The sequence below is a fragment of the Semicossyphus pulcher genome, unplaced genomic scaffold (assembly GCF_022749685.1).
Source record: "Semicossyphus pulcher isolate SPU_LCO1_2020_fin unplaced genomic scaffold, fSemPul1.0.p SCAF_15, whole genome shotgun sequence".
Lineage (NCBI taxonomy): Eukaryota > Metazoa > Chordata > Actinopteri > Labriformes > Labridae > Semicossyphus > Semicossyphus pulcher.
In genome coordinates this window covers 4,170,857-4,193,967 of record NW_027211659.1, presented here as the reverse complement: position 1 = coordinate 4,193,967, position 23,111 = coordinate 4,170,857, and the positions used below count along the sequence as shown (strand labels likewise).

Here is a 23,111-nt window from a genome sequence, read left to right as displayed (position 1 = left end):
GTGCTCCCATCACAACAGGGCCCTCAGTCTCTAACCAGACTCTTCTCCTCAGTCGTCCCCAGCTGGTGGAACGAGCTACCAAACTCCATTTCTGTCCGCAGAGAAAATCCTAGCCAGCATAAACTACATCGAGGATGTAGTTTATGCTGGCTAGGATTTTCATGAAGATGATGACGACTGTACTCATCTTGTTGATGTTGCTGATAATGATTATTATTATTTACAAAAAATATACACGGCCTGTTGGCACCAGTGCCCGATCGCACTTGAAGCTGTTTGTTGGCTCTTACTGACCAATTATGACCTCATATATATATATATATATGAGGTCATAATTGGTCAACTTTGAGTGAACACCTCTATGACAGCTTAGAAAAAGGCCTGTACATTACAGGCAACATAAAAGCAAATCTTATGGCTGAGCTGTATTGGATTACATTAGATTTTTCAGGTGTACCTAATGAAGTGGCTGGTGAATGTATATAAATATGATATAGAAAAAATACACAGTTAGAGGCAGAGAGAGGTAGAGGTGTTTATGTGCAAAACAGTGTGCAAACTTTAAATCTTACTTAAACACAGGCTTTGGCAGGATCATCATTTAACCTCTTACACAGCAGCTTTTCTTTTGTTTGCTAGCTGACGAAAGTGAGAGGGAGGCACTGTCACGAAATACAAAGTCAATGGGGAGCGTTGAATTGTTTTACTTCCGGTCGGAGCAGAAATATTAACAGACAGTAAAACTACAGAGCTCCAGATCATGATGGAGTCTCACAAATATTCCTTTCGTGTTTCCTTTCGATGCAAAACCGTCTGCACTGTATGTAAAACCTGTTGACATCCCCCAATAAGCCCATTCTAATGGAGTTATTATGTGGCTCACAGAAGCAAAGAAAGTACAACAGAAGGACAAAGGAACGTATACAAAAAATGTCTTGCTCACTCCTTCCTTCATTACATGCTCACAGATTTCTTTAACACCCCCGCTGTGATTTGTGTCATCACCGGTGTGATCGTCATCAGGTGAGAAGAGGAGCAGTGGGCTCCCTTTGATTCACTCGTGTATCCATAGAAACGGCCGCCCTTCAACAACAGGGGTCAAGCGCAGAAGGTTGATTAGCAGGAAAACCTCCTCCTCCTCCATCTTTTCAGCAGAAAGTATGATTTTATTTTACAGGAAATTCAGACATGAAAGAAGCAAACACTGAGAAGAAAGCAGCCTTAGAAGATATTAAGTTATATCCGGTTTATTCAGCTCGTCCTTCGCTTCAGAACATTTTAAAATCTCACTCCTACAGTCTTAAAAACAGGAAGAAGGAGAGGACGAAAGTATTTTATACTATATTTAAAAGTATTTCTCTACAGTATTAAGTATTCCTGACTAAATGAGCTACATATACATAGACACATACAGTCTTGTACTCCAAAGCTGAGCTATTGTGCCTCATCATCACTGTGTTGGTGTGGTTTAATCACATTTGATTGACTGTGTTGGCAAGAAACGTACACAACCCCGCAACTGTCATCAGATTGTGATTCAAATATTGCTAATCATATTCTCCCACTTCAAATCTGTGACAGGAGCACAGGCAACAAACATGCACCACATAAAGGAAGTGGACAGAGCCGACATGAAGTCACGTTTTTGTTAAATACCCTAATTTTTAGGCAGAATTAACCATAACTGGACAAGAAGGAGCTGGAGACAAACGAGGGGTTAGCAAACTTTAAAGGAGCAACTCGCTCCTGGAAAAAGCCTCTGTCAGTCAAAGCTGGTGTTCTCTGTAATCGATAGAAGCAATAATATTTGAAATTGGTGCCATAGCTGTGGAGAAAGTGGTACAAACAGCTTGTGGTTTCGCCCATTCTACATTCCTACAACACCCAGCATGCATTGCGCCCCTCCCTCTGAAAGGAACGGCCCAGCGAGAGACGCTGGAGTGAAATACTACCGTTTCTGCTGCAGGCAACGGCTCAGAGCGGGACAGAATCCGAAATATGACGAGAATATACCAATGGATCGTCTAAAAAATCTTCAGGTCTGCAGTCTGCATTTCAAACCTGACGATTTTGAACGAGACGTGACATCAGAGGCGGGCGTCCTAGATTGAGGAAGTGTAGTTTAGCGAGCTCTCTGGCCTCCGCCAGATGACGCGTTTAACATAGTCTGGCGGAGGTTTTCCAGGGCACAAGAAGCGGATAGCGTCCTCCAAAGGCACAGAGCCAAATTGCATTTTTTTCTTACCATAATGGCATTAGCTCCCCATAAAAGCATGATAGGACTGAGGTTGAAAATTGGCAAACTGGCCCTTTAAATTATCAGCGTTATAGGTTTTAACAGTCTATGCCTGAGACTTCATTCATTAGCTGGCTACTTAAATAAACTAACAAGCCAGGTATGGTGAGCAAAGATGCCAACACCTGCTAGTTAATGCTAGCATATTTATCAAATGATACTAGAATTACACTCACCACTTAAACAAGGCTAAACAAAGCTGAGCAGACAGCTAGTCACGCTAGTCAGAATGTCACGCTCACATTCACACCTAAGGGCAATTTAGAGTCACCAATAAACCTAACGAGCATGTGTTTGGACTGTGGGAGGAAGCCGGAGTACCCGGAGAGAAACTCCACACAGACAGGGCCCCTACGTCCAAACCGGGATTTGAACCTTCTAGCTGTAAGGCGACTAACCATTGCACCATCGCGCAGCCCGTCTTCTTGTGGTGGTGTGTGAGCAGAATGCAGGCTCGAGGCATCTCTGCATTACCTTTACTTTTAAATCCAAGCGGCTATGATCACATCCTTTGTGCAATGTGTTGGCATTGTCTCACTTGTGTAATCAGCTTCAAGTGGCCATCCGGGGAAGTTTTGTTTCATTTTTCCGCCCCTGTGGTCGCACATGGATGAAAGAAATGTCTGTTTAGCCCATCACTCAGAGGATGTTTACAGGGCCTTTAAGTGGAGTTTTCCGGAGCACAAATTCACTGCAGATTGACTGTAAGAATTAGGGTTAAGTGAGGATGAGTGTGGCAAACTGTCAGGGCCAGAGGGATGACGTCACATCATTTAGACTATATAAGAGGTTAATATAATACTACTTAAAGAAAACTACTTAAAATGGTGGTTATGAAATGTGAATTTCTTCCTAATATTGGTTTCACTTTGATGAAAAAAGGACAGAATGTATTGGAGAAGATTTTGTTGATCAGGATGAGTCACCACATGACATGCTGATATCTCTGGATCTGTTTCAGAGAGGTGCTGGTAGAGAGCTGATTCTCCCAGATGGTGTGAGGAATATCTGCATGCACTGTTTGCATGGACAGATGTTTATGATGTGTGGCTGGTGAGCGGACGCCTGAACACAGTTTTCTGTCCAACCTCTGAGCGCCATGATAAGAGGATGCCAACGCTCGGCAGATGTTTGCTCTCAGGAATAATCCAGAGCTGCAGCGTGGAGGTAGCAAAGAGGACCAGCACTTTAATAGCGCTTTTGCATGCATGTAATGGCTACCTCACTTACCCTGTGTCTGTCTCAGGAATTAACCTCGTGTCTGCAAGATGCAATGTATCCCATGAACAGTTGGCAGTGTGTCAGGATGTGAACTTAAACTTAATCTGCAGACTTTTTACTGTTTAATCCTCCTGGCACACATGGATGCTGCTTGTATGCATTGTTAAAAAGAATATCATGAGCCTGAAAGTTATCATGCAGAGTTTTGCCGCTTCGATGACAATGTCCTTATTTTGCATACATTTCTACCCGACTTGGTCGAGGTAATAAAAGAAGAGAAAAGAAAGACAGCATGTGCACATAAAAAATGTGGACTGCACCCAAAATTCAATGAAATGTAATGAGATGAAATCATTGTGTACCAAAGCAGAAAAGAGTGAGGCGGGGAACTGAGGCAAGAATTTATTGGACTCTGTCTCTGCTGACAGCATGAAAAGAAAACTGGAAAAACACAACAATCTTAATATAAATCTGATATAATCTACTTAAACAGTTCACAGCACTGAATGTGGTCACAGGAAAAGCAAGCAAACATTTTCTCTTCTGCTGTTCAGCAAAATCTTTATGCTAACCGAGTTACTCTTTACTTTAGCTGTCAGATAACTGCAGAAATGTATGTTGATGAAATAGTCATGCAACATAGAGAACTGCAACTACCATGTTTTACGTGTGCAACATACAATATGTGCTGCAGCATTCTGTGCCAAAGCAACTGTTTAATATTGCTTTAAACTGCTGTATTTATGCTGATTTCCAGGAACTGTGATAAGCACCATGGATGTACGGTCAGACAAAGGTCAAAGGTCACTGTGATCTCACGTCCATCCCATTCTTGGGAAACAAGATATCTCAGGAATGCCTTGAAGGAATTTCTTAAAATTTGCTTCAAAGATCTACTTGGACTCAAGGATGAACTTAGTAGATTTTGGTGGTCAAAGGTCAAGGTCACTGCGACCTCACAAAGCACATTTGTAGCCATAACTCAAGAATTCATACGCTAATTGCGACGACATTTCACACATATGTTTAAAATGATTAAGTGATGACATTTTATACCTAAAACATGAAAGGTCATCTTCACAGTGACAGCATAATGCTTCATATTGTCACTCCAATCCACTGCTTATTGATTTAGACCCCGAGGTACTTGTATGAATCCACCCTTTTCACTTCCTCTCACTGGATGACAACCAGGACAGGAGGTCTCCTGTTCCTCTGGTGATCCACAACGAGCCCTTTGATCTCTCTCATATTGAACTTAAGGTGATGATAATTGCATCATGTGTCAAAGCTCTTTATCAGTACTCTCTCCAACTCTGGAAAAAATATTCTCTAAGTGAGGGCAGCATATTTCTCACAGGAATCATACATGTCGCTTTTCCATTTCGCCAACTCATTCACTTAATACCTTTTGTTTAATAACTCCATCTAGAGTCTACACTGACAGAAATGTCACTTCAACTCTAGTTGAGTCTAGATGGCAGAGGCATACAACTGCAAGGGGGTAATTCTTGTTAAAAATACTGTGAACTCCATTTAGACTAAATAAGTTAATTCCCTGTCATCAATTACTACAACTTAAAGTGTTCCAAACATGAGTATCACTCAAAATGAACAAGTAACACAATTATCAATTTTGAGTTAATTCATTGGGATCAGTTACGTGAAGTTTCTTTGAGGATTGAGTCAAGTTAACTTCCTTCTTTTATTAAGATTTCAATGAACATAAGCATCAAAAGTAAGGATCAATATTCTGGTAATAAGGAAACTAACATTTTACACAGAAACAATTGTTGCCTGAAGCTCAGGGTTCATCTGCAGGTATGGTTCCCTGTTACTAACCACCATGTAGGGCATTTATTTAGACCAGGTGAGCAGAGATTAAGTAATTTATGGATGCTCTTTCATGTCGAGTCCATAACGTTTGTAGGGAGAAGAGATTTCAGACATTTCAAGCGCTCTTTTGGTCCTTTATTTCCCAAACATGTTTTAGGGTGCATGTTTTAGAATAGATCTAAAAAGACTGCAGTGTCTACAGGTTGGAAATGCTCCCAACTCTTTTTGTTAAACCTTCAAAATACTTTGCACACAGCACATTCTGGTGAGGACCCATCCTTATTTGCAATGCAAATTGCAGATTGAATGTTGTACAGTAATGAATTCTGCAGGGGCTTTTAGCGTTTTAATGGCCTTCTCAGCCGAGGCCGAGCAGAAAATGACTGTTTAGTTGTGGCAGAATGGCAGCTGCGAAGCAAAGGCCTCATCATCGTCCCTTTTTTTTACAGTCTGAATTGAATCCGTAATGCACATTCACATCGCGGGTCACCAAGTTTAATTCCCTGCTGTCTAAAATGCAAAGTATGGATGTGAGGCCTGCAGTTTCATTTTGGGGATGAGTCGACAGCTTTTTCCAAGAAATCAAATTAAATTTCTCTATCACAATGCTTTACCCGGAGACGTCCCTTTAACCTAATTTTTCAGCTTGCAGCCTGAATAGTGATAAGGAATGGGCGTCTTCGTGCTGCTAATCCCTCTTATGTAGGTCATATGGCTCAACTCAGCAGCCTTTAGTTTGTGAATGACTTGATGTGGCACGGTCATCGCTCACGCCGGCACGATGCTATGTCTGCCTGCACCTTCTGAGTTCATCTTTACCCCACACCAGTTAATGCTTAATGTCTGTCTGTAAGAACTGAGAACTGAGAAAACTCCTACAGATAAACAGATAAACACAACCCAGCCGTGCTTAATGTGAACTGCAACCATGACTTATAGAAGAAGTGAATGAAGCCTCCAAAAAGCAAAGCTAATGCAGAAGCGCCTAAATAACGAACTTCTAACTTGAAGTATTTCCTCAGTGAGCATTTTCCTAGGGAGTTTATGGTCTCAATCGCTAGTTTGAAGTCTTCTTCAATACAGCATGATGTTCAGTTAATAGATTATAGTCCTGACAAGGGCTGCACGGTGTTGCGGTACAGTTAGCGCTGTCGCCTCACAACTAGAAGGTTCCTGGTTTGAATCCCGTAGGGGGCCTTTCTGTGTGGAGTTTGCATGTTCTCCCCATGCATGTGTGGGATCTCTCCAGGTACTTCATCCCACAGTCCAAAGACATGCTCGTTAGGTAGTTGTTGCCTTGTCTGTCTCTATGGCTGTGTTTGATATGCCATACTATACCAGCAGTACGTACTGATTTGGCCAAAATGTAGTATGCAGTATGCAAACAAAAGCAAAATGTGCAGTCTGCCAAAAATACCTGGATGTCGTACTGATTCAGAAAAAATCTCCAGCATGCATCAGACCAGTCTACCTCACCTGCTGTATCCCACAATGCAAAGCGCTGGAACGTCACAAGAGAGCAGAAGGGGGCTGTAAGCGCTGTAGCTATTGTTTACTTCCGCTTTCCAAAACCGGAAACTGGTGCCTGGCGTAGCGTACTGCACAGCTCCGTAATACATACTACCGTACCGTATATACAGTAGTATGCCATTTCCAACACAGCCAACGTGTCAGCCGATTGACTGGCGATCAGTCGAGTGTGTACCCCGCCTCTCCCCCAGTGACAGCTTGGATAGGCTCCACCCCCCGCAACCCTGAACAGGATAAGCTTTTTAGATAATGTAAGGATGGATAGTCCCTACTAGGCTGCCCTGTGAGTTAGTATGAAGGTGTAGAAATGTGATCCAACTGCTTTTCAAAATGTGGTAACTTCTCATTCTAAAAAAATAAGATGGCCTCGGCAAAAACGACGAATTCAAGACTTGAAAACAGTTGTCTAGGGACGTCATGGCGGCCCTAAAAACCAAGTCCTAATAATAAAATGGAGATTTAAAGTTAAACTTGCACTCTGAGTTTTGGTCCTCTAAAAATGACACATAAAACACTTAAACAGAAACACGCTTATCATATAAAGTCTCTTTTACTTTTCCATCCTTCCTCCTCTCTCTCTCTTCCTTTAAAGAAGTTGTTATGTGTTACTTCATGCACAGTCTGCAGCCGTGTGGCTCTTGAGCTGAGAGCTGCTCATGTCTTTGGACACAGGTCCGTATGTCATCGGAGGCTGATGGAATATTAACACTCTCGCTCTTTGATGTGTCGCCTCTGTGCTCCCGCTGCAGTGTCTGACAGATGATTATGAAACCATCAGGTGTTTGGAGAGGTGCTTGTTAAGAAGCGGGAGGAAAAAAAGATGAGTGTGGTAGGTTTTGATCGAGATGCATCAGCTGATGGGAGCAGCAGGTGCATGTGCAGTGACACGGTGTGTCAGGAGAGGGCGCTGCTGCTCTACTGTATCAAAGAAGCAGCTGCGACTCAAAGAAAGGTTTAATATTCTCTTGCAGTCCCTCCTGGACAGGTAAATAAAGCAAAACAGATTTTAACAGAATGTTTTTCTTTATTGATTTGTTGATTTCTAGTAGGGACAATTATTTTTTGCACACAAGAGTAGCATTATTAAGTTGCCAAAATAGGATATCGGCATGTAGGGAAGAAATACTAAATAATACGAATATTGAATTTGATGTTATTATAATTCTTTGCTTCTTTTGCTTGATTGATTCCTGCAATTTTCTTTCTCTCACCATCTGAGCTGCAAATAAGCCTTCTGAAATGTTTTTGTTTGATCTTTTTTTTACTGTAGAGCGCGGATGTTTGTTCTTCTCCTTTGGGAAAGACGTGCATTTGGATAAAAACTTCTTAATCACTGAGAGGATCGTAGATTTTTTAATAACCCTTTTCAACGCTTTCAGCCAGTTTCCACTGCTGAAGACACGACAACACTTGCCTCTATTTCTTCAAGCCAAGTTCTTCTATCCTCTTTACTCCTTAATGTCTCTTATATATAGATTTTTAATTAAAGGAACATACATTATCTTAGCATATTGTGACTGTAGTATCCACATGGTGCTCTCCACATGGACTCAGCTAAGAAAAGCTGTCAAACCGCAGACTGAAAATCTAATAGCTTCTTAACCGACTGCCTTTTTTATTATTTCCCTTTAACAGACGTTTGACTGATTTTATGTTGTTATTGCTTTTATGACGCTTTAAAGCTGTCATTGTTAAAGAGCAGGGGGCCCAGAAGCATCAGGTCTGCTTCTTGCATCATCACCTTTGCTCTGATCCTGCTGGTGGTTTTTTATTTCCCCGACTTTGCAAAGCTCAAACACCTCCATGCACAGACAACACACAGTCTGCTGGTTAACCCTGCTCACAGGCTGCAGACCTCTCTCTCTCCCTCTCTGCCTCTTCCTTATTGAGTATTATTGACTGGAGCCCGGACCAGCCAATCGGCAGGCTGCATCCCACCTCTGTCATCAGCCAGTGCTGGAGGAAGGGATTGGCTCGTGTGATCTGAGCTTGGAAGGCAGATGAAATGCCAGGTCTGCTCTGCCTCTGGGGACAACCAGGCTGCCTTATAATGGGAACCAGCACTCGCTCTGCTCGGGGGCAATAATATCTAATTCAGCAACAGGAAAACAAAGGACTCCACCTTTATTTTTTTTTATCTGCTGCTCTGCTGTGATCTGGCTGCTCTGTGGTCTACCTTCATGTGGAGAAAGAGACTGCTGGTGGGCTCTGTCGCTCCCCTGCCCTCATCACCATCCTTCCTCTCTGGAACAGGTTGATCACTTGCCGTCATCTGCCTATTTTGCGCCAAAGAGCGGCTTTTTGGAATCTCACTCCTCCATGTACGATAACTTGTACCTACATGGATTTGAAGACTCGGAGGCGGTGAGTGGAAGGGCGTCTGACACTTGTAAACCATGCTTTTGTGTTGTGCCGCGGCTGGTTGATCCCTGCACACCCACGGAATGCGTTGGGACTCGAGTGGGCTGAGCGTGCACTCTTCTCGGGGGAGTTGGAAGAGATTGGGGGAAGGGTGTGCACAAGTGTGTGTGTCGGCATGTCTGTGTTTGAGAGAGCAAACGTGTGTGTCTCAGGGCTCCTCAATCAGCCAACTGTACAGTTTTCACACTGATGCTGCCAGTGAGATGATGATTCTCCTCCTATCTGGGCAGAGCTGCTTGCATGCATATGGTAAAGCTCTGTTAAAAGGCATTATGGGTATTTTTATGTGTTTATGGGATTCAAAGCAACATCTTTTCCTCCTTTGTAGCTCCATTTGTGTTTTTCTTTTACTCTCCATTCATCACATCCCACTTTACATCATCAAGGTTTACAGAAAAGACCAACAGCTACATTAAAAATCACACTCTATGCCGACGACTGTCACATTTAAGTTAAGAATACATGCTCGTAAAACGCCACGTTCCCTTTCCTTTAAGTGTAAAAATCTCCTCTTTGGCACATACAGGTGATGCAACACACACAGACCTACACGCTGCCTTTGATACAAAGAGGCAAACATTATTATTGACGTGCAGCTCCAGCATCCGTGGGATAAAAATGTCAGAGTAGCGGGAAAATGCTTACAAAGGCAATAAATGTAGGAGCCGCTGCTGATGGGTGGAGGGGAGGAGGGAATCCCGCTGAGCCAGAATCTGTCGAGACCTTTCCGTAACTCCATCTGACATCCTGGCTGCCTCTCCAACATTAAAGGTGGAGGGATTTTTTTTACACCTTCTGTCCTATTAAGAGAGTTAAGCTTAGGTTCTAGGGAATAAAAATAATTAGTCGATTTTCTTCCCTAGTTCTGTCAGTGGGGTGCATTTTATCGAGGGGTTTATCTCGTCTAAGGAACTAAAATGAACGCTACATGGCCAGAAGTATGTGGACAGATATATGTTGCATCTATATATATTATTGTTTAACATCTCAAACCCATGTGCATTAATATTCTGCTCTAACCGAGTGCATGGAGAACCCAGTGTTCTGGCTGCCATCCAGGTAATTCAAAGCTTAATTCTTTAATTAAAGTTCTTGAAAAGTTCTTCATCCGAAAGGCTTCTTCAGTTCTAAGGAAGAACTTTAACCAAGTCCACTTGCCTTTTAGGTTAAACTTCGAGCTGCAGGGATTTGATCCCATGTAGCCACAGAAGCATTAGTGAGGGTGGGCTCTGATGTTGGGCGATAAGGCCTAGATCATATTAACCATTACAGCTCTTCCCAAAGGTGTTTGATGGAGCTGGAGTCAAGGCTCTCTTTAAAGTCCTTCCTCAGCAAACTGGGAAAAACATTTCTTCATCAACTCGGCTTTGGGAATTATAAATCAGGAAATTCCAAACCATGAAAAACAACCAACAGATAGCTAACTAAGGTGTGGAAGTTCTTTTAGCCTGATAGATTGTGTGAGGTGGGAGGAGTCAGTGGTGTGCTGAGCAAGTATTGTACAGTGTCTTTTTCTTTGGCCCAGTGAGCATTTTGACATTGAAAAGACTATTTGAAGACTTTAATTAAAGGAGCAGTTCGCCCCTGGAAAAAGCCACTGTCAGTCAAAGCTGGTGTTCTCTGTAATCGATAGAAGCTATAATATTTGAAATTGGCGCTATAGCTGTGGAGAAAGTTGTGCAAATAGCTCGTCGTTTCGCCCATTTTACATTCCTACAACACCCAGCATGCATTGCGCCCCTCCTTCCCGAAAGGAACGGCTATGTGAAATACTACGGTTTTCCAGTCAAGGACATCGATTGCTGCAGGCTCGTGAAACATTTCAAACCTGACGATTTTGAACGAGACGTGACATCGGAGGCTTCCTAGATTGAATAAGTGTAGTCTAGCAAGCTCCCTAGCCTCTGACAGGTATTCATGAACTACGTCAGCATCCAGGGGTCGTTCTGCCTCAAGTACCTGCACATGCACAGTCGTTACTAGATTCTAGCTGGCTGAAAAATAGTTGAAATGAGGTCTTAGACTTTCAGACCTGATTTCACCCTGTTGTCAACCAAATTTCAACGTTGAAATCCCGCTTCGTGCTCACTTGGAGTGCTGAAAACAGCTGTAGGTGGAACATGACGCTCGGAGACCCTTGAGAGTGAACTAAAACAGTAAAGTTTGAGTTCTGGCAGCTACGGAACGAGCAGAAACTGATGCACATTTGATATTTCGTATTAGATTCATTCTAGTTGTTCATCCTTTGCACTGATGATTCAACCAGAAGAGGTTCACAGTTAAAAAATACCACCAACTTCCTGTTGTTCATTTGCTGTTGTGATGAGACATTACGCCTTTATTATGGGTCTGAATAACTGATGAGGATTATTTTCACCTCAGACTCTTCAGGAAATGGATTCTCTGTAAAAGAGACTCTCGTCCAGCTGAGTGCGATAATGAACAACAAATAATTCCACTACCGGCTCTAATGAATTTTATTCGATAAGTTTTGGATGGACTTCTTCTGGGCCTTAGAACATGTTCGTACACAATCAGCGATGATGCACCGTGTTTAGAGCGCTTTTGGCAGCACTACAGAAGACATCTCTGGGCCTCTTACTGTCTTTGTGGTTTGCTATCAGCTCCTGTCATTAGCTTGCGGGTGTCTGGATTTTTTTCGGAAATGAGACGTAGTCGAGGGACTTGTACGGCAGCAGGAAGGGAAATAATACACTGATGCATCCTTGACCCATAATGACCTGCAGGCTCTCTTTTGTCTGACTCATTTCCAGTTGAATGTGTTATAATCTCCGGCACTCAGGGTCACTCTGAATTGAATGTTTCTCTGAGCAATCCATGGAGTATTTACCCACGCGGCCCACCTCCTGCTTGTCATTGTAGATATCTGAGCATTTGTTGAACATTGAGGATGTAAAACAAACGTTAGTCATGTCAAATCATGTGAAGAGAGAGCATGTTGTTTCTTCTTTTTTAGATTTCTTTTTTTTTTAAAAATCAGGGCCGACCGAACACAACAATTTTGCTGATGCCGATGTTTTTTTCAATAACTGTGATTTTTGTAATTATTAATGCTCTCGTTTTAATTATAAAGAATATTTATTCAGGCCTCCATCAAACTTGTAGGAGCCAATTAGCACTCCGGAGTTTATAAGTGGGAACCACAGTTTGTCTGGTCAGGTGTTCCCGCCCGGAAGCTTAACAGTTTTTGACCACACACACACCCAGACACACACACGGTGCAGTAACTGGTGGCAGCAGTTACTCGTGTTGGATGTTTGTTGCATGTTTTTGTATTTTCGAGTTTATTGGACACTTAAAGGAAGAGAAAGTAAACGGAAGTGTTGCAAGGAAAAGTTTGTCTCTCGGACTTAAATGCAACGGACATGCATCAGACCCGGGTAAGGTGCGTCAAACAAGTTACCTGTGGTGTAGCACCTCAGTGGCTTAAAGCGTTGGCTTAGCCTCTATAACACTCTTTGAGAAAGCATGAATTTAATCTTTCTAATTCCCAATACATCTTTTTATTTAAACTTCTGTCACATAAAAATAATCTTTTTATAAAAAAATAAGCCTTTAGTCTGTTTTAGTTTTCACCTGGTCAACATTTTTCAGTGCTAACATAGCCTAACAAAAATCTTTGTGAAAACATAAATACCTTTATGTTACAATTACATTTACTGCACAATTGAAGCAGTTAATTAATAAAAGCATTGGCTACTGCCATCGGCGCATGCCGCCTTATTTGCCGACTGGCCGATGTCTGTCAGCACGGACGATTGCGATGTTCAGCCGAAAGTTTGCGTCATTTGATTTGAAACAAATCAAAATTTCTCTGATTCCAGAATCATGAATGTTCATATGTTGCTGCTTTCTTTCTCCTCTATGACAGTTAACTGGTTATCTGTGTTTTGTCGACATTTAAGATCGTTATTTTGACTTCGGAAAACACTGATTTACATTTTCTTTTCCTGTTTTATGAAATTTTGTCGGTCACACAACTTATCAACTAATGTAGAGAATCATCAACAGTTTAATCAACAATGGAAATAACTCTTAAATGCAGCTATAAAAGCAACTCCCCCTCCCCAGCTCACAGGGATGTTGTAATCCCCTGACTCCAGTTTTACACAGTGTTGTTTAATGTGTGAATCATGTAAATTGCAAGTAAACCTGATTAGTAATTATTCTATTGCAGGGATGTAAAAGGAGAATTCTTTGCGACTGAAGGCGACACTGTGTCCATCAAAAGTACAGTCCTATAAACTTTATGAACGCTTTATGAGCCCCGGTCCTTCATATGAGCTCAGATTTAAAGGAGCCTGAAGCTCTGGCGTCTGGACAGATAAAGTTTGAGTGTGGCACGATGGACTCAAGACTGGCCACTTGACACTCATAGATAACAACGGCACAAACAACTCGTTGTCTGTGTGTGTGTGTGTGTGTGTGTGTGTGTGTGTGTGTGTGTGTGCGTGTGTGTGGGCAACACAGGGGACAGACAGAGAAGAGGAGGAGAGGTTTGGCTGGTAGAGTTGTTGCTCGTGTCTGTTCTCATGATGGTACTTTTGGGAATGCTTTAAAGAGGCTCGTGCTCTGAATGCTTCCTGTCTTTAACAGTGAAATGAGCTGAGTGGCGGCATCTGTGGCAAAACACTTTCAAGAACTCCTTCATGTTTTTCTTGATTATCATTTGACTCAAAATTAAGTCTCAAGATACCACAGATATACAATGCAAGATATACAACACAATTTCATTCTACTTCGTTCTCTTTGGCGGCACCTATGGCGATAAACGGTAATTGCAGGAGCACACCTCCCAGATATCCAGACAGTGCTGCATGTGTGGCGTCCACGGTTGGCTCCGGTTGTAACTCTTGATTTTCCTGGCTGGCGGTCGCGTTCCTTTTCAGACTGTTTGCTTCATCTGAGCGTCGAGTTTGTTTCTTTTTCTTTGGATTTTCACTTCTTGTTGAAGTTGTATCTGTAGTCATCCATCTTTTCTTTGTTTGTTCAGCCATAGTAGATTACTGTTTACTCACAACACTTGCAGAGAGCGGAAAAGCAGCCGCTTAGCTCCGCCTACCCTCTCTGGGAGACCAACCACTGCTGGCTGATGGAAAACGCGTCACTAACTGGGCGCCGCTTGGGATTTTTTCCCTGAAAGTCGCACCAGACACCCAGTCTGTCATACTGCAGATGCAAAGGCTTTCATCAGTGGGCCATAGGCTCAATCACCATTGTGTTACCTCATTCGGCGATAGATAGAGACTTAACAGACGTTTATTTACATGAAAATCTTCGAAATGAACACTTTAAGTGTTGAGTTATGGTAGTTAATGTGATGCCTACAACTAGAAATAGGCCTAGACGTATGTGTACGTATGTGTTGAAAATTGAGCTTTGGTAAGTACAACTATAACATTTGTTTTTAACCACTGAGGCAAGCATTGGGTCTCACTGTCAGACCAAGAGAATTAGACTGAAACTGCTAAGTTCATCTTTAATTTGCAAGGGCCGTTAACTACGGAAGCCCGAAACAGACAAGCATTCATACATTTTATTTACTCTGCTTAACCGTCATAATGAATCATTTCCTCTCGTTTCTTGAGATCTCCTCTTATCTATGTCGAGATAACAACGCTGCACCACGGTAACGTCAGATGATTATAACTGGTATCTCCAGAGCTGCAAAAGCACAAAACAATCATAGAAACAGGCTGAACTTACTTAATTAGTGTGGCAGCATGGCATGTCCTGGTCTGTAATATCACAGTGACCAACCTGTTGTTTTGTTTTCTAGCTCTCCGGAAAATTATCCCATTATCAGGAGAAAACCAGCTTTTTTATCCCGAGATAACGGGATAGATAAGTCGAGAAATCGACCGGAAATGTCTCGTTATTACGGGAAGATTTAGTTAATAAAATGTATGGATGCATGTCGCTTAGGGCTTCCGTAGTTATAAACAGAGACGGACAAAATGTTGCTACGACCAACCAGAGCAATATATCTTTAGCTGCTAAGTAGCTAGTTCCAACATTCATTTGGCTTCTACACTGAAGTTTAGCATGACGTCAATTAGCAGCCAACACAAGCATTTGTACGTAAACTACCTTCCAGTTTGTTTTACACTGACACATCAGGGGACTCAGATTGCTCCACCGTTGCCGTGAGGGTATCAAACTCGCCTCGTGTTAGGTAAATCGGTTGTGATTTGTCAGACCTGTGCCAGCTCGGCTGAACATCTCTTGGAACAGGAGGGCGACCAGACACGTCTGCCAAAATCTCACTCAAATTTTTTGTGACACGATTCCAGCCTGAGTCACGTCGCGTTAGATTTTCATTAGCAACTCCCATGATGCCACGTTACTTCATGACATCATCAAACTTTTGTTATTGTTTTAATTAACAACTATCTCTAATGAAAGTGATCATTAGTAGCGTTAGACCCTCACCTTCCTGTTAAAAGTTTGTGTCTCATGTTTGCAGAGAGGTGTGTCATTATTCTGAACAGTGCAACATAAAGCAGCTGCACGTTTACTGTGTCCAGCGGTGTGGGGCTTTTATTTTCCTTTCTCCGCAGTCCTCCAGTTATAGATTTCATTTGTAATGAGGCAGTAAATAACAGTTATTTGTATCAGGGAAAGACTCCCATGGCTCTGAATGGATCATTAGCAGAGGCGCCTGGAAGCCCCGGAAAAGGGCATTAATCCTGTCTGTCCGGCCTGGCAGGTTGATTTCAGAGACTTACTGCTTTACAAATCCTCTGATGCACATTTGGCCGTTTATTTTCATTAAATTATTGATATGCATTCGTAGTATTTTCACTGAAATCATGAAGCCTTTCAACGCCACATTTAGGACAACAAATCAAAGCATTTGGATTCAGAAACACTTTCTTCTCCTGCCTGTTGTAGAAAAAAGGACAAATAAACTGACCCAACATTGCTGCCATCAGTCAAGCATGTAATTTACTCTCTGTTCGCAGCCTCATCTATACAGCGAGCCCACTATTTATCACGTCATAATGACAATACAGAGAGTCCATCTGGAACACACCGTACCTCCGTCTCCTCATTGTGCCGTGTAAACAGCTGATCGCAACACAGAATGCAATCATGCAAAACATGTGTTGTGCTGTGAAGTGGCCGAGCATGTGAGGTAATTGGATCAGAAGGCGGCTGTTGGGGAAAAAGGCGCTATCGCAGGAGAAGGAAGTGATGAACAGAGCAGAATTCAAAGCAATACATCATGTGTTAGAGCCGATGTCAAGCAGCCCTTTGTAAGCATGTTTCCTGCTCCCATGAGCTTTACATCAGTGTGTGTGTGTGTGTGTGTGTGTGTGTGTGTGTGTGTGTGTGCACATGCACTGTGTGCAGTTTTTATAGCTGCTTCCACGTGTTTTGAAATGATTTTCCGTTCTACTTTTATTTAACCTCTAACCTTTTGTTTATAAGGTTTCTACAAAGGGCAGACGGTGTTTGTGTTTGAGCTGTACTCTTGTTCTTGTAAAAGCTGCTGTGAGGAGTTTTTGGTGGTTATGAAACAGACTGAAATGAATACTGACACATCTATATGACCTATAAAAGCAAGCAAGAGCAACAGTGACAAGACCGATTATTTCTATATAGACATTTTTAATGCCTAAAACTGCTGCTGCGGGGTCGGACGAGGAGATCAAAGTGATAATCTCAAAGATTTTCATTTAAATAAATGTCTGTAAGTCACTATCTATCGCCGAATGAGGTAACACAGTATTACAGACTGGGTGTCTGTGGCGACTTAAGCGGAAAAAGATCACAAGCAGCGCCCAGTTAGTGACGCGTTTTCCATCAGCCAGCAGTGGTTGGTCTCCCAGAGAGGGTAGGCGGAGCTAAGCGGCTGCTTTTCCGGTCTCTGCGGGTGTTGCGAGTAAACAGTAATCTACTATGGCTGAACAAACAAAGAAAAGATGGATGACTACAGATACAACTTCAACAAGAAGTGAAAATCCAAAGAAAAAGAAACAAACTCGACGCTCAGATGAAGCAAACAGTCTGAAAAGGAAAGCGACCGTCAGCCAGGAAAATCAAGAGTTACAACCGGAGCCAACCGTGGACGTCACACATGCAGCACTGTCTGGATATCTGAGAAGTGTGCTCCCACAATTACCGTTTATCGCCATGCCACTTAAAATATTTTTTTTGGGCAGGACAGCTGAAGAGAGACAGGAAATATGGGAAGGAGAGAGTGAGGGATGACGTGCAGCAAAGGTCCGAGGGCGGGAGTAGAATTGGGCCGCTGAGTCGGGGACTGTAGCTTCTATTTGAGGGGCGCCTGCTCGACCCACCAGCACCCTGAGGAGCACAGACTTCTAACTAATATCCACATATATTTCTCTAATCTAAAGTTTCAACGATGTATTTATTTCTTCATCAATCTTTTTTTAATTGCTTTGAATATTTATGAGATATTGAAAAATCTAAATTTCCGGGAGCACAAAATCATGTCTCAAATGTTTTGCCAAAAAACGGCCCAAAACTCACAATATTCTATTTAAAACAACAAAACCAGGAAAAAGCAGCAGATCATGTTAAAGAACCTGAAACAAGAAAATGTTTGCTTTATAAATGACTGCAAAATTATCAAAAAATGTTCACTTTAATTGGTCGATTGATTGATTCTTTGCTGTAATCCTTTAATAATAGATTAACATCATCTTCTTAGTCACATCTCTCACATAACGTCTTTGTCAGGAATCTTCACGATCACACTTCCTGCATGTGTTCCTATCTTCTATTTAAAGCCTCGCTTGCTCACAAAATCTCACATTTTCAGCTCTTATGAAACAATCAGATGTCACGACAGAGTCTCCGTTTCTAACACGGTGTAACCGTCTGCTCTGAACCCCCTGTCCGCCGCGCTCGGATTGCTGTTAGTGGTCTGTGCCGAACGGAGTATGTGGCAGCATCCACGGGGGCAACAGACTGTACCATCAGCTGTTAGGTAAACATTTGTGCTGGGGCCCAGTTTTTCACCCCGTTCGGCTGAGTGTGCAGGACGCCAAACGTCCACCAGCTGGCAAAAAGGAAATCAGATCCACGCGACCTGATGGGCGGGAGATGTTCTGGTGTGACAGCACGATACGGAGGATTATTTTGGGTTTGTGAATGACTTTAAAGACGGTTTTTCATCTTCATTTGGTGCTGACCTTTTGGTTCAACAGACACAATCAGTCAGTATTTTAAAGAGAGAGGATCAAGGCTTATTCTCACCTGTCGATATTTAGTTGCCTCCTAAAAAACTGCTATGATCCCTGTGCTGAAAAATTCTCAGATTCGCATAAAAATTATGAATTTTACACCATTGTTTTAAACGTTGTCAGAAAGAAATCTCAGCATGTTCGCAGACTTTTGGCTGAAACAGCACTGAATAAATAAGAAGAACAAGGACTCTTCTTTGTGACGGGTTTAAGCTGAAACAAAGAGTGATCAAAGTGATCAACTCCACACGTCTGATATCTAGCTTTACAAGCAAAAAGCTCGACAAGTGACTCAACTTTACGAGTTTATTCAGAGATGGAACGGCTCCATGATCTTCACGCCTCAGCAGCCGAGCGGTGACACGCTGCATCCACAGCTGCCACTTGGACAGAGAGAGACAGAGAGAGAGAGAGAGAGAGAGAGAGATTTACTCTCATCAGCCAAGATCACGATTCATCAAAGCCTGCATGTGACCATCAGGGACCAAAGGGGCAATATAGATGTTTGACCTTCGTGTATTTATTTTAGGTAACTGTTGTGGGCGGCTGTGGCTCAGTGGTAGAGTCGGTCGTCTTTCAATCGGAAGGTCGGAGGTTCAATCCCCAGCTCCCTCAAGCTACATGTCGAAGTGTCCTTGGGCAAGACACTGAAGACACCCAAATTGCTCCCGGTGGCATAGCCAACGGGTATGAATGTGATAACTGATTGACAGTTGGGCATTTTACGTAGCCATCAGTGTATGAATGTGTTCGTGAATGTGATATGTAGTGTAAAAGCAGCTTTGAGTGGACTAGAAAAGCGCTATATAAGTACAGTCCATGTATTTGGTGGATAAGTAGGTCGCTGGTTTGTCTCTGGGACTCTGCTGTGTTTTAGCTTATAGCCTAAGAATTTATTCAAATACACCGTAGTCATTATTTGTACTGGAAGAGATCCATGTGGGGGTTCAGTGTCTTGCCCATGACGTGAGCAGTCAGCCCCGGCTCGCTTCTGCCAGGATGGGAATTATAATAATAGTAATAATAACTTTATTTATACAGCACCTTTAAAAACAAGAGTTTACAAAGTGCTCCGACAGCCAAGCAAACAAGCAGAGAACAAGCAGATTATAAAACCAGCAAATCACAAAACCAGCAACTCACTCAGGACCCGCAAATCACACAACAAGCAAAGCACAAAACCCAATACCCAACAGGCAGCAGGAGAACCCACACAGCCAAGACCAAGGGGACGAAGCAGGAAGAAGTAGAAAGAGTAAATAAAATGAAAAATAAAATACCTAAAAGAGATAAAAGGAAGGAAATAATGCAAAAAGAAATAAAAGCTGTAAAAGCAATAGGAGAGATAGAAACCAGTAAAGGCAATAAAAACAATAGAAGAGCTCAAAACAATAGGGGCAAAAAAACAACAACAAAAAAATAAAACAATGAGAGACAATAAAACAATGACAGAGCTAAAGCAATACAAGCAATTGGACCGATAAAAGTGCTCCAAACACATCAAAAACAAGAGAGTGCGGAGCCATGTCTTATTGGTGTCACCGCCATCTTCTGGGTTCATCTTGTCGTTTTATTTGACCTCAGTAAGGACAGTAAGGCATTATAAGGTTTCCTCACTCAACTTTACTCACACTGTCATTCTCTCACATGGGTTTGTTTTGGCCAGTTACCGCTGCTCTGCATCACGTGGTGTAACGCTGCGCTGTCATCTGTTGAGGGAGAAAGGGGGAGCGCTTGTTTTGATGCAGATGATGCCCCGTAGAAGTATGAATCGACATCGCGATTTTATTTCGATTAATCATGCAGCCCTAGTGACAACCTAGTGGTGTCTGGGCTCTGCCTTAGAGATAGGGTCAGGAGCTCGGAGATCCGGGGGGAGCTCGGAGTAGAGCCGCTTCTCCTTCACGTCGAAAGGAGCCAGTTGAGGTGGTTCGGGCATCTGGTTAGGATGCCTCCTGGGCGCCTCCCTTTGGAGGTTTTCCGGGCACGTCCAACTGGGAGGAGACCCCGGGGCAGACCCAGAGCTCGCTGGAGGGATTATATATCCTGTCTGGCCTGGGAACGCCTCGGAATCCCCCAGGAGGAACTGGAAAATGTTGCTGGGGAGAGGGACGCCTGGGTCACCTTGCTGAGTAGGCTGCCATAGCGACTCGGCCCCGGATAAGAGGAAGATAATGGATGGATGAATGGGTGCAGCCCTAGTGCTCCACCATTTTCAGACTTGGAGAAATATATTCCAGTATTCCTTTTCATATCTTTTTAATTTTATAGGTAATCTGTGCAGCATTTATCTCAGTTGTCTCTGATCTTTAAGTCGTCAGCTGTTTTGTCAAACTGAGCTTATATCTGCGGACATGAAGGCCGACACATGAAGGCTGACAGAAAACAGTTGGAATATTGGATTTCGGTGTGTTTATACAGAAGTGTATCTCTGGAACACACAGTAACATGATCTGCATTGTACTGCACACACAACACGCTGCATCACCTGCTCCACGGTCAACACGACATTGTTTGACAGCATTGTGTTTGGATGCAGGAACCTTGTAAAGTACATCAGGCTTTGTTGTATTAACAGACTTTGAGAAGGTGAGTTTATGTCATGAGAGGATATCAGGGAAGAAATGATGGAGATTAGCCTCAGAATATTCTGAATGAATGAGAGCTATATTAGACTTTGTTGGTAGATCTGTTGTTTGAGCTCGACAGCTTGAGCTTCCACAGAAATGGATACTTTACTTACTTCTTGTGAAGAAGCTTCTTCTATGATTTATTTGTTCATTCGTTTTCAGTCTTTTGAAGGTGCACGCTGAGCGCAGGAGCTCTGCTGTTATTGTGTGTCAGCCAGTGAGGGATGCACCGCTTTGATTTTACGACATGAAAGTAAAGAAGGCATTAAAATTCATGAACTCATTCATTCATGTGCTTTATCATGGTGCTGTGTGCAGCATTACATCATGACAATAGGTTTTTAAATGTTACATACGTTTTTTAATGCATAAGTTCCATTACGTTTCGACTGACCGGCGGCAGCTGAACAACACTGCATTTCTCTTATGCTTTTGTGTCTCTGTAAACAGGAAGTGACACACATGTTTGGACTAAATGACGGATAAAGACAGAGACAGAGAGGCTTACAAATAGGTGTAGACAGGTGGGTTACACACACCGCGGGGCCGCTGAATCATGAAGGATATTGATGTCACTGTGTTGTTAACCGCACTAGCAGCAGCCACACTCGCTCTCATCTTTCAGTCCGTCCTCTCATTTAATTGCTGTCGACAAGAGGAATAACTGGCTCCTGACCCCGCTGATGTTGCTGTGCACGGCAGCCTGCAGGCGACTGTGCGCTGTGCATCCCCCGTACCTGTGCTGGAAAGCAATGATGTGCAGTAATTAGCACGCAGACCCCGGAGAGGTGGTACGCCGAGCTTGTTGTTTGTTGCCGATGGGGCAGGCGTCCAGTGTTTATGCTAATGTAGCGATTACTCAGCTGTAGAGTAGCGTGAAGTACAGATTCGGTGTTACATGGCGGCAACATCTCACTCCATCACAGAGATAGGAGGGAGGATAACAGCTAACTGGGCTAGAAAGAGAGAGTGATGTGAATTCATTTCAGTCCATAAATTACATAACGTGCTGATAAACTGTCAGTTTAAATGTCTTTTTGGAGGAATGCTTATTTATTTTTATGTATTTGGTCAAAGTTTTTGTGTGTCAGCATAATGTGATCTGCTCCTGAGCGTGATATCAAAAGCACACCTGAGTAGGGCCCTCTGAGTGGATCCCCGGCTAATGGACTAAAAATCCACAAATCACCAACAACGGCTGAATCTACAACTAGCATTTTCAAACAGCGCTGACCTATTTGTCACATTATCTACACACAGCGATGATGCATATGTAAGCACAGCATCTAGGCCCCGAGGATGTCACCTTTGGCTGACCGCTGCTGTAGCTGTTTGTGCTCCATATGGGAGACCTGGCTCCAGGCCCAACTTTTACAACTGCACCCTGTAATAACTCTGTGCATTATACACAGCGAAGCAGCTGCAGATATCTTTTTCTTTCATTCATCAAATTAATGCACAGTTTAAAAAAAAGGAAGATTTGTTGCCTCGATGCTCAGAAACACTCTTGTCAGTAGAAAGATTTCACACAAAGTATCCAGAACTTTTAGTCACAGGAGCGTGTTTTTAAGGAGGTAAAAAGATTCCAGTTTCCTCTTGGATTGGACTAAAAGGTCCACAGATGAATGAAAATGCAGATGGCTACTGTAGTCATATTTGTGCATGAATATAAAACAATGATGATGCATTGAATTTAGATTTGCATATACATTTCCTGTGTAACTCCAATGATGTGTCGAATCATAAGGAACCAACATACTGGTTCTTTGTGGGGGTGTAACAGATCACTAAACTCATTCGTTTTTTGAGTCACGGATCGGGTCATATTTCAGATCAGCAAGAGAGAAAAAAAGGATATTTATAATAACTTTTACACTCCTCTATGACTGTCACTCTTCTTCCAAACCACAACAGTCTTAATTATTAAAAGCTGCATAT

The 23,111-nt window shown here is 42.6% G+C and overlaps 1 protein-coding gene across 1 annotated transcript in view; it reads left to right on the top strand.

The window, feature by feature from the left end:
• Positions 1–8,975: 8,975 nt before the first annotated feature.
• The window catches only part of cacnb4a (calcium channel, voltage-dependent, beta 4a subunit), a 32,926-nt gene continuing 18,790 nt past the window's right edge, over positions 8,976–23,111 (top strand). Inside the window, exon 1 of the mRNA XM_069662757.1 lies at positions 8,976–9,247. Within this exon, the coding sequence (XP_069518858.1) occupies positions 9,203–9,247 (45 nt within the window). The 5' untranslated portion in view covers positions 8,976–9,202. The remainder of the gene's footprint in view (positions 9,248–23,111) is intronic.